Below are 12,064 nucleotides of genomic sequence, written 5' to 3' on the forward strand. Positions count from 1 at the left end.
TTAACATTACTTTTTAATTTAAAGAGGTTCTTAAACTATTGTGTTGTGGAAAGTTTAAGTTAAATATTGTATTTATTTAAGACTAAACCACAATTTACTGTAATAAAAATGTAACTGTAATTGTAAAAAAATTGTAATTTATTGTATTTAAGGGAAAGTTGCCTAATATTGTCTTCTACTTCTTCTTCTTTTAACTATCGAAAGTAAATTCAAAACAACTGCCGTTTCTAAGCTAAAACTATTATCTGTTTTCTCAGTTTTTCCGCCGTATGGAATAAATTTAAACAAATAACCAGTATTAGAACATTAACACCATAGTTTAAAACCAAATCTAACAGGTTTTCCACGGATGAACATTTTGCACGAATGTCGCCCGAAATATGAAACCATTTCCTCGTCAATGGAAAGATTTTTTGCAAAGACTCCAAATTGTGCAAACTTTCGGTTAATTATTTCAAAAATTGGTGACAATTTTGTAAATTTATCATTTTTATTCAGTAAGGTGTTATCTGACAAATGTATGTTCTGTTTGATTGAACGAAATCTATGTCGGCTCATGCTTTCTCTTACAATGTGCACTTTTTTATCCTCATCCTTCGACCAATACATATCAACTTGAGGCAGAGTGTGATAACCAGATAATATACATATGCCAATAAATTTTTTTAAATCTGTATCATTCATTTCAAAATCGTGACGGTTATTCTGCGATGCATAAATATTTGTAAAATATCGAATGCTCTCACTTACTTCTTTATCAAAAAAGAGCGAAAAAACTTCAATAGGTGACTTGCCTCCATGGTTGGCTTTTATATTTTCTAAATATCGATCAGACTGATGTTGAATTACTGCCGAGTACGAAGGAGTATCTGTTTTTACCCAACTTGGGACAAATTTGGAGTAATATCATCAGAATCGTCAGAATTCCCATTCACTTGTATTTCATATGTACCTGCAATATCTGTTTTTATTCCTTCTGTACCAATAATATTATCATCAATGTCTTCTACATCGGAAATTTCATCTGTTTCCGGCGGCACATAAACCACATCAATAGAGTCAGCATTTTCACAGTCTGAGTCTTCTTCTAAGAAAGCCATTAACTCTTTAGTAGTTAGTGCCCTCTTCATTTCATATTTCGAGAATTTACTAAAATAAATAAAAAAAAATGCACTACTACTACTATATACACGCATTCATATGATAATAATTTAGCTTACCTCTATTACATCTATTAGCCTGTTGAACCACATATACAAGCTCTTCACTAGGTTAGTGACATCAAGATTGGAGAAAAAATTAGATTTCTACCAACCTAGAGAGCAGGCAGGATTCCGTTCAAATTATGGCACCAATGATCACCTCCATAGAGTAAAGACACCAATTGAAAAATCTATGGAATACAACAAATCGCCTGTCCTCACCTTCATAGATTTATATAAAGTGTTCGACACGATCGAAATAATTAGCCTTATAGAAGCAATGAATGACAGCAGGATTGATCATAGGTATATTGAACTTATTTACAATATTTACAAAAATGCCACTATGACTATTAAGCAATGTGCTCTCCTACTGTGTACATATTATAATAATATGAGTTAAATAAACATATTATTTAACTCATTCTCCGTTCTAAAAAGTGTGTCTTGCCAACTAGACGTAAATTGACGTAAATCCCTGCATCAAAGAATTAAAAATACTATTATCTAATTTAAAAACTATGCAGTTTAGTATACCATTTAGCATTTTTAGAGGCAAGGAAGTACTAGGACATATTTTGTACCTAACCTTCACTGCAGACCTCCCATCCAGCAGTAACACAGAAATTGCTACTTTTGCAGACGACACCGCAATACTGGCCATGACCTCTAATCCCACAAAAGCATCAGAAAATATACAAGAAAACCTAAATAAAATAGAAACTTGGCGAAAAAAATGACGAATTAGAGTAAATGAAACCAAGTCAATACATGCAACCTACACAAAGAAACGAGGTGAATGCCCTCTAGTCACACTCAATGGCAAGCAATTAAGTAAGGCGAACGACAAAATACTAAGGTATCCATATTGACAAACCACTGACTTGCTAGAAGCACATCTTTACCAAAAGAAAACAACTGGGCATTAAATTTAGACATATGTACTGGTTGATTGGTCGAAACTCTAAATTAACATTAGACGACAAACTGCTTTTATACAAAGCAATACTCAAGCCCATACGGTTATAATGTTATTCAGCGTTGGGGCACCACTAGCAATTCTAATCTTACAATACTCCTACGCTTCGAGAATAAAGTGTTAAGGTCTTTAGTAAATGCTCCCTGGTACGTTACATCCTCCTCTATGGAAAAAGATCTGACATTGCCTTCGATAAAAGAAGTTATAACAAGTTAAATATGGTTATTATGTTAAATATGGTAAACTGATAAAAGAGCATCCCCATTAAGTTAATAAAAAAATGGTCTATTTCAGAAGATTCTAGAACGCCCTTCCAGATTTTTTCTTAAGGTTATTTTCTCTTAGAATGACTATTCTTTTAAGGCTACATACAGTGTTTGTTCTACCCCAGAGTACCCCTAAGTTGTTTATTTGCTCTTCACATCAGTTGAATTTTATTCTCATCTGCTCTTTGCACAATTGGTTTTTGGTCTTAGGTTAACAAGCCAGGTTATTCTTCTTCATCCTGAGGTCCTTTTTCCTTCAATTTTACATTACAACATGCATTGAAGTAGCTCATATCTGCCTTAATTTCTCATTGTATGTCCCAAGTACTGCTGATTATGCCCCTTCACGATGTTGACCAAATCCGCGATTGTGTTTACCCTCCGTAGTACTTCTTCATTGCTGACTTTGTCTGTCCATGGTACCTTCAGGATCCTTCTGTATAACCAAAGCTCAATAGCCTGAAGTTTTGATAGAGTTTTCGCCTTCAATGTCCACTTTTCTACTCCGTACAGAAGCACTGAGTACACGTAACATTTAAGAAGCCTTGTTTTTGTTTCTAAGGTGAGGTCATGGCTCTTGAACACAGAGCTCAATGCGCTCATGGTGAGGTCATGGGTACTTCTTCATTGGTGACTTTGTCTATCCATGGTATCTTCAGGATCCTTCTGTATAACCATAGCTGAAAAGTCTGAAGTTTTGATAAAGTTTCCGCCTTTAATGTCCACGTTTCTGCTCTGTACAGAAGCACTGAGTACACGTAACATTTAAAAAGCCTTGTTTTTGTTTCTAAGGTGAGGTCATGGCTCTTGAACACAGAGCTCAATGCGCTCAAGGTAAGCTGAGGTCATGACTCTTGAACACAGAGCGCAATAGTCAAGAATGCGCTTTTTGACTTTCCGATGCAACATTTAATCTCTTGGATATGGTCTCACGACTCATTGATTAAATTTCCGAAGTAGTTGTACTGTGAAACAAGTTTAATTCTCATTTGGTTCACGTACAGATTTGCTCCAGTTATGTTTTCTTTGCTGATGATCATTAGCTTGGTTTTGCTGGTGCTCATATCCAGTCCATATGTTCTACTTGTTTCCGTTATCTTGTTTATTAGGTTTTGCAGCCCTTCTATAATATTGGAAAACACTATTTGTATCATCTGCACACCGTAGGTTATTGAGCTGATGGACATTGAAGTTATCATATCCACTCTGATACTCCTCTATTTCCGACTATATCGGTCACAAATCTACTAAATTTACCAAAGATCCAAAGAAGGTAGAGTTTTGTTAGACTATTAAATAAAATTGACAATACACATTTAACAAAAATACGCAGACCAATATTGTCCGCATAAATTTTTAATCTCAATAGCCCGTTTTGTAAAATTGACCGATATGTTCCCCGCTATTACTCGGAAAATACGGTACATCGGTCACATTTCCTTTTTCTATCGGTAACAGAATTACGTCTCCAAATGAAATGATTCAGTAAACGTTTCTGCCACAAATGTATTTTATTTCTTTTATTATTCGAGAGAAAGAATTGTTTTAAAGCAAGTTTGTGATGGTCTGGTGAGCAGCTTTGGCTAAAATAATGCAATTCGACAACTTTTAGCCGCTGAGGACTTGTCGATAGCAATTTATAAAAGATAATGGCTTTCTCTCTAAAACCTGACACTCAAATAATTTTATTGAGTTTTTAAGAGCTTAAAATTTTTGACAAGAACTGTCTGAGTTTATATAAACAAAAGAATGAAAGGGAGAAATTTTCGATGTCTTGGAGATTATACGATTTTAAAGTTGGAGCAAAGATAAAATGGAATCGACTTTTTCTTGGTATGTAATATTTCCACGGTATTTTTAAAACAATAATAAGATTTAATATTAATCATTAGCAATTAATTTACTGATTTTTATAATATACACTAGGGCGGATCTGTTTTGAACTGGATCGGAGAGGTAGTATTCGGATTTTTGCAGAAATTTGTGTAAATGATATCTTTAGTAATAATAATTGAATAGTCGAAAATATTAATAAAAAAACTAAAATATTTAGAAATGACTAAAAATATTGATTTTTTTCTACTTTTCTTCTTTATAACTTTAAAACAATTCATTTTGGAGCAAAGTCATAACAAAATAAAATAGCGATAATTAAATTTTCTATAAGGTACAGATAATGTTTTTATTTATTACGTTTGCTGCAAAATAGCAATAAATACAAAAAAAGGGGGGAACAAGCCTTTTATTATTCAAAGTTGTTCAACCACTTTCTGAAAAATCTTTATAATATAATAAAACATCCCACCAAATTTCATTAAAATCATTAAAAACTATATATACACTTCTATAGAGACTATATACACTTCTCAACAATTGAAGTGAATATTATGAAAATGTATAGTTTATTTTTTGTTCCTAAGGTCCAATAGAAAAATGGAGTGATATAAATAAAGATTTATTTTTACTTCGTATTTTCATACAGATAAACTGAAAAAAAGGAATTCTTTAAGAAAACAAAATAGAAAATAAACAAAAATTGTAAAATTAACAACCTAAAATTTCTATTTCTGCTCAATTTCTAATGTCCCGAAAAGAAGAATGAATAGTGTGTGAGTCCACCTCTGTGTCGCCTTAGTGCTCTAACTCTATTTGGAAGACCTCTTATTAAATGATTGATGAACTGCTGCGGTATACGTTCCCAAATCGCGCGTAATGTATTGGCCAACTGATCTAAGATTTGGGGCGGTTGAAAGAGCCTGTTTTGTTGCCTAGACATTTCGACTCAAACATGTTCAATGCAATTCATATCAGGTGAACATGGTGGCCCCTCCATTCTTGTAATGCCATGAGCTTCTATACACTCGTTGACAATTCTCGCACGGTGAGGGAGAGCATTATCATCAATCAGAACAAATTGTTCGCCTATTGCACCAAAAAATGGAACAACTATTGGTACTATGACTCTGTCTAGATATCGTGTAGCAGTCATTGTCTCATTAATTAAGACGACTAAGTCCGGTCGACCGTCAAAACATATGCCTCCCCACACGATAATGGATCCGCCTCCAAAAAGAGTGGTTGCGACTCTCAGATTTTCATTGTAACGCTGTCCTCGTGCCCTCCACACCAATATTCGGCCATCAATCGTATACAAACGAAATCTGGACTCGTCAGTAAAGAGATAATTCCTCCTATTTTCGAAATTACACTGATAGTGTTCCATCGCCCAGTGATATCTGCATGCACGCTACTTCCTAGTTAGTCGTGGATGGGTAGCGCGTATGGGTATCCCATCTAGCCCTTAAATTGGATGCATGTAATCGTCTTCTGACAGTTTGACTAAAAATCGCTCGTCCAATAGCATGCCTGAAGATACTGTTAATTCTGGAAGCCGTGAATGTTGGGTTTCTTCTTGCCGTCAGAACTACAAAACGGTCTTGCCGACGAGTTGTAGATTGTTCTCTTCCTCGTCCATGCCTGTATGTTGCAGATCCAGTTGCTACATACCGATTCCATGCAAGACTTATCACACTTTGCGACACATTTAGCCTCATAGCAACCTCTTGTTGAGTTATGCCTTGTTGGATCCAACGAACTAATTGCTCGAGCTGCACTAGTTCTAAACGTCTTTGCGGCATAATGTTTTTGTGATTAATAGATTTCTTGGCTTATTGACAGCTGGTAAAGCCAATACAAGCACTTTTATACGAATGATATATTCATATTTGGAACATCGTCTCTCTTTGTACGAGATAAGGGCCAATAAGAATAGAGAGAAAAAAACCACATGCAAAAAATATTGGCAATAAAGATAGCATATAGAGTATAGTACATAGCTTAGCTTTGTGACCTCCAATTATAAAAACTGGCAGGACCCTGGTCTACGTGGCCTTTCAGCATACAACCGTTAGCGCCTCCACTGCCCCTACGAGTCCGACACCAAAAAGAGGGTGGCGCGTTGCATACGCATCGCGGGACTCCACCCTCCCCGTAGTACCTGTGTTGCGATTATCTCACCCATCCGTTATCCCCTCCCACGGCCGGACAGGTGACGCAGGCAGAGGAATTTCCAGCTCGCACGTAGACAGGCCGCCGCCGAGGATCTCTCCTCTACCACTCTTGAATCTCCAGGCGGGTACGTGCCGAGACACCGACACCCCTATTGGTGGGGTAAGGCCAAAAGCGGTGTGTGCGGGCTCAGCTCGTTCAACCTCGCCTGGTTCTCTTGGAATGATAGTAGAGTGGTCCCACGAGAGTGCGTTTCTACTGACCCGACACCTCAAGCGACGGCTCTCCACCTCTCAATTCCTACCCATTAGTCGCCTCTTACGACGGGCAGGGCTTCTGACCTCGGCCGTATTCTTATCTCCGCGAGCCGAACGGAGAGAGTATAGTACAGGCAATTATTTTAAAAATAGTTTTATATGTTAATTTTAGGAATTTTAAAATTATCCACTTCAATTGTTGAGTAGTGTAGAAGTTTGCCAATTGTTTACTTATAAAAACGCACTTAACCTACCTAACATACTTTATTGTTATAATCATCTCCATCGGCTCAAGTTAATACAAATCTAGCACCCTTACACACTCATTCAAATCAAATACATCACCCTCAACATACAGTCGAAAACCCAAATTACTCTCCATAGCAGTCATCGAGCGAAGAAGATATGGAAAGTCATACAAATGAACACGAAACTCCCTCGTGGCAAAAAGTAACCAAAAAAAAAAAGGAAGAAATTACAAATAAATAGACCTACTAAGCAAAATACACAAACCACAACAAACAACAGATTCCAAGTACTAGAAGAACATATTGTCCACATTGCTGTATGGTATGGAGAGCTGGACCCTTACAGAGACATTAGTGAAAAAATTTAGGGCCTGTGAGATAATAATTTATTGACGAATATTGCGGATAAGTTGGATTGATCGAATAAGAAATGAAATAGTTTTACATCGAATGAAAAAGAGCACAGAAATAACAAAAACGATAAAAATTCGACAGTTACAATATTTTGGTCATGTAATGAGACATCCACAGAGGTATAACCTTCTACACCTCATAATACAGAGTAGGATCATCGGAAAGAGATACCCAGGTCGAAGAAGAACATCCTTGCTCCGAAATCTTCGAAAATGGTATCAAGAGATCACCGGTAATTTATTGAGATCCGTCATAAACAAAGTTATTATTGCCAATATGATCGCCAACGTTCAATAATCAGACAGGGTACTGAAAGAAGAAGAGAAGAACAAGAGACCGAGGGAAACGAAACTGTCAACAACACCACTAATAACCAAACACTCAAAACTTCAACAGGATATAACATATAGAATTATAGTAAGAGGATTTCCATCACACAATTGATACAGATGATATAAAAAAACTGAACTTGCGAAAAAGGCCACCATGTTAGAAACATAATCGATGTTTTTGTGTCTTGTCTTAGGTGTTTGTTCTTCCAGATTGTCGTATTAAGAGATCCCGCCGCTTTACTTGCTTTTAAGCTTTGTTTTCGTACTTCTTCTTCAACATCTCCGTAACTAGTTATATCTATTCTCAGATATCTAAACCTTGCTTCCTGCTTTATTACTTTCCCATCAATTTCAATTTTACATCGTAATGGGTATTTAGATGTTGGTACAAGTAGTACCTTTACGTACTGCTTGTATTATTTTGTAAAGTAACCATATTAATTCTTCGCTTACCTACATTTTCTGAAAATTTCTTATTTTTCATCTACTAAACTTTTGTATCTAATTTTATAAGATACTTTAAAATAATCTATTGTGTCATTATAAAGTAAATATATTTTTCTATATTAAATAGACTTTTATCCTATATTAAACTTTAATATTAACGAAAATATGGAAGCCTTTGATCATTATACTATAATCTTCGTTACACGAAAATTTTACAGAGAGATAGTTTATATGCACATTCTCGTCGAGCTCAATAAAAGCTTTACTAATTCCTCGTTAAATATGTAACAACAATCAACCGTTTTCTATTAAAATGGAAAACTGATGGATAGAAAAATAAAATACGACTTCTGATCGAAGTTTTGTTTAAAGATAAAAGCAGTTAATGGATAGGGAATATAAAAAGCTCTATACTTATTAAAATATATTTCCATTAGCCGCCCTTGGTACTTTTACGGTTTATTATTTTTTATTTAATGTAAGTTTTTTAATTTTCTACGGAATTTTTTACTTTTATGGTTTATTATTTGTTATTTAATGTACGTTTTATAATTTTCTACGGAAACTTGTAAAACTTGGAAAAATAAAATTTTATGTGCTAAGTTTTTGTAACAAACAAATATTTTGGCTTGGCTACAAAGGCCAGTTATACAAGGATGATAGCAAAAGGATGTTATAATAAATAATATACAGTAAGTCTCATTTTATTAAGACAAAAACAAAAAAGTTTGCAGAAATTAAAAGAAATAGACTGCATGATATCAAATTTTCTATCAGGCTTCAAATATCTGAAAGAAATTCATACAAAAGCTGATAAAAAACTTTTCAAAACTTAATTAATTTTATTTTATGGGAAAGTAATCGGTACATATAGTTTTACATTCATATTTTTAAACATTATCGCTATCTGATATTAATTTGCGATTTGCGAAGTGGCTCAAAATCATCTTCATCGTTAGAAGAAACTATCTCTGCAATAGATATTTGTGGTAAAAGCGATGGATTATTACAAACTTCATTCTCGTTCCGTATTCAGATAAAATATTACAAATAATATATATTTTAATTTCTATTCTTTGCATCAAACTATTGCGAAAAATATTGTGTGTGTGTGCTGTCGATTTCCTTTGACCATGGATTTAATCCATTAGCAGAACTGAAATTACTCTTATAAGATATCTTTTATACTCATTGCGAAAAAATATTGTATACCAAAATTTCGTCAAAATTAAATCACTTCATACACATCTTCACAATCTTTATCTACAACCCCTTTTCAAAACATTATTTTCTATTTCAGATAGTAGATGGAAATGCCAAAACGGACGTGTCAAACCGTAAGGAGCCTGGAATATTCTGCGGCGAAAGCGAGCAGCCCCAGACCTTTATGTCCGAAACGTCTTTTGTCAAAGTTCTCTTCCATGTAGAAAATTATACAGATCAGACATACCTTAGTTTTGATACCAGAGCAGAACAACAACTAGTAGTATATCTGAGATACGGACAACATCCAGAACTATATCCCAACAGGAGAGGGGAAGTTGTTCAAGGGTAAGTTTCTAGTTTTTAATTGAATTTAATGTTTTGCTAAAAGAGTTTTTATTTAATTGCTTGATTATTGCTGTTATACATAAATTTGAAAAATTTTCAGACAATGTTACAATAATAAAAAAAGAATATTTTCCACACTCACGACGTAATAGATAACTAAGATAAAAATATATTATTATTTAACAGCTCAGTCATAGACATCGTTCCTTCGTTTTTTCTTTGTCTTTCCTCACTCGCTACATGCTTTAACACGTTGAACGCCATTATCAGTGACGTACCCAAGGCGGTATCCAGGGGGTCCAGACGCTCGAAATATTATCAAATATTGATTATTTTTAAATTCAATAAATAAGTAAAATATATTAAATTGAACAATTTTATTTTAAGTTTAATAAATATTTTAATTAGGTCAAAAATGATTAGGCTAATGAAACCATAGGTTTCGCAGTCAATATCCCAACCACACACACATAAATATTTTAAAACTTATACAGATGTAAAAAACTTCAAAATTTGTATATTGGTATAAAAACATTTAATTAAAGCTTGTTAAAATTGTCGTCCAATAATTATAAATGCATATTATCCCAGTCTGGTTAAAAAAAAAGGTCGAAAAATGTTTAGCAGATATCTGAAGCTTTTAAGACATAGGTGGGGGTTACTAGATGACGAACAGATGAAAAGGTACTCTTATTTTTACCTTGCGTTTTTTTTAACAATAATTTATGGTCACAATTTGATTTTTTGTCTATAAGTTTTTTCCCTTATATTTTAATAAACAATATTAATATCATTTTTTTATATCAAGAATATCTTTATTTTCCGTTAATTACTATTTAACTGGGAATAAGCCACAATTAAAGGTTAAAATACGTTTATTGACGTTTCAATTTCCACTTCGGAAATCGTTCTCAAAATACAAACATTAGTAAATTAAACAAATTTTGTTTTTTGTTACTTAGTGAAAAATTCTTCTATTAATTTAATTTTATCTGACTCATCTATATTGACAATTCAGACATACATTATACATTTTAAAGTAGACGACTTTAAAATGATATTGCCAATATTGTTGAGTTGCGTTCCTGGGACGACTTTACTTATAAGATAGTTCATTCGATTACATGAAATCAACTTTAACTTGAGAATATCCGTCAGAAAAGATCATAACATGTAATTCGTCTTTAAAAAGACAAATACATGCCATGATGACAGTAAAATTCTCCTGTTAGTGATTCCATAGTAAATTATGAGGGAAAAAACCAGGAAAAAAACCTCATAATACTATCCCGACATGGTAAGTATTTGATCTTGCATTTATTTTACCTTCAATAAATACCAAATTCCGATTTTATATGTTTGTTATTTAAAAAATATAAATGATGTATTCTCTATATGTTACTGACTTACCAATACCGGTATTTTCTTTTTAATAACTTCCTCTTTCAATATGGGTAACCAGATCCTACTACATTCTGCCGAGAAATTCGCGACACAATTGGTCTCATTTAGCATAATTAGAGCCGCTTCTTTGATTTTTCTCTTTTTACCATCCGTTTCTTTTAGGACTATATTTGAATCATTCCATTGAACCCTATGTTCATTATCCCATGCATGTTTACATATTTGAGATCTATCAAATTCTCTATTTTTAATATAGGATTAATGTTCACTTATTCTAACATTTAATGGCCTTGATGTTTCACCTAAATAAAACTGATCGCATTCACAAGGTATTTTATAAATGCAATTCTTTGTCCTTTCTTGTTCATTGTTAGGTTTGGTTTTGGACAAAATAGATCTCAACGTGTTTGTTGTTTTGAATGTTGTTGAAATGTTGAATTTATTTCCTATCCTTTTAAGCTTTTCCGATAATCCTTTTATATATGGTATTGTTATTTTCCTCGTATTATCCCTTGTATATGTTGTAGGATCTCGTTCTAAGTTGTTTTGTTCTATTCGATCTATTGTTGAAAATTCCTTATTTATAAACGATAAAGGATAATCATTTTTTAATAAAACAGATGTTAACAAATGTTTCTCCTCCAATAATGTTCTCTTCAGAACTTTATTTTCCGGTTTTTTAATTAAAATTGATAAATAATTTACGGAGATTTTTGCACCAATTTATAAAATTTAGTTATTTTTTTATTAACAAAATAAAATGTTATTAATACATTTGAACATCGAGGAATTACTGTCCTTTAAATTTGTACAAAGTTTCCCCCTGATCGGTCAAATAGTTTAAAAGTTATTTAATTTATTTATCCCTGAGGCTAATTATTTAAACTATTAAACCCTCACTATGAAAGATGTTAGACACATTTAGCAAATTTCATAGGATTTTTTAAGACTTAAAC

At 33.4% G+C, this 12,064-nt stretch overlaps 1 protein-coding gene across 1 annotated transcript in view; it reads left to right on the top strand.

Moving 5' to 3' along the window:
* LOC140436425 (cubilin homolog) overlaps positions 1–12,064 on the top strand; it is a 989,698-nt gene that overhangs the window by 865,636 nt on the left and 111,998 nt on the right. The window contains exon 3 of the mRNA XM_072525245.1: positions 9,454–9,704. Within this exon, the coding sequence (XP_072381346.1) occupies positions 9,454–9,704 (251 nt within the window). The remainder of the gene's footprint in view (positions 1–9,453; positions 9,705–12,064) is intronic.

This window comes from Diabrotica undecimpunctata, chromosome 3 (genome assembly GCF_040954645.1).
Source record: "Diabrotica undecimpunctata isolate CICGRU chromosome 3, icDiaUnde3, whole genome shotgun sequence".
In the NCBI taxonomy this organism is placed as follows: Eukaryota; Metazoa; Arthropoda; class Insecta; order Coleoptera; family Chrysomelidae; genus Diabrotica; species Diabrotica undecimpunctata.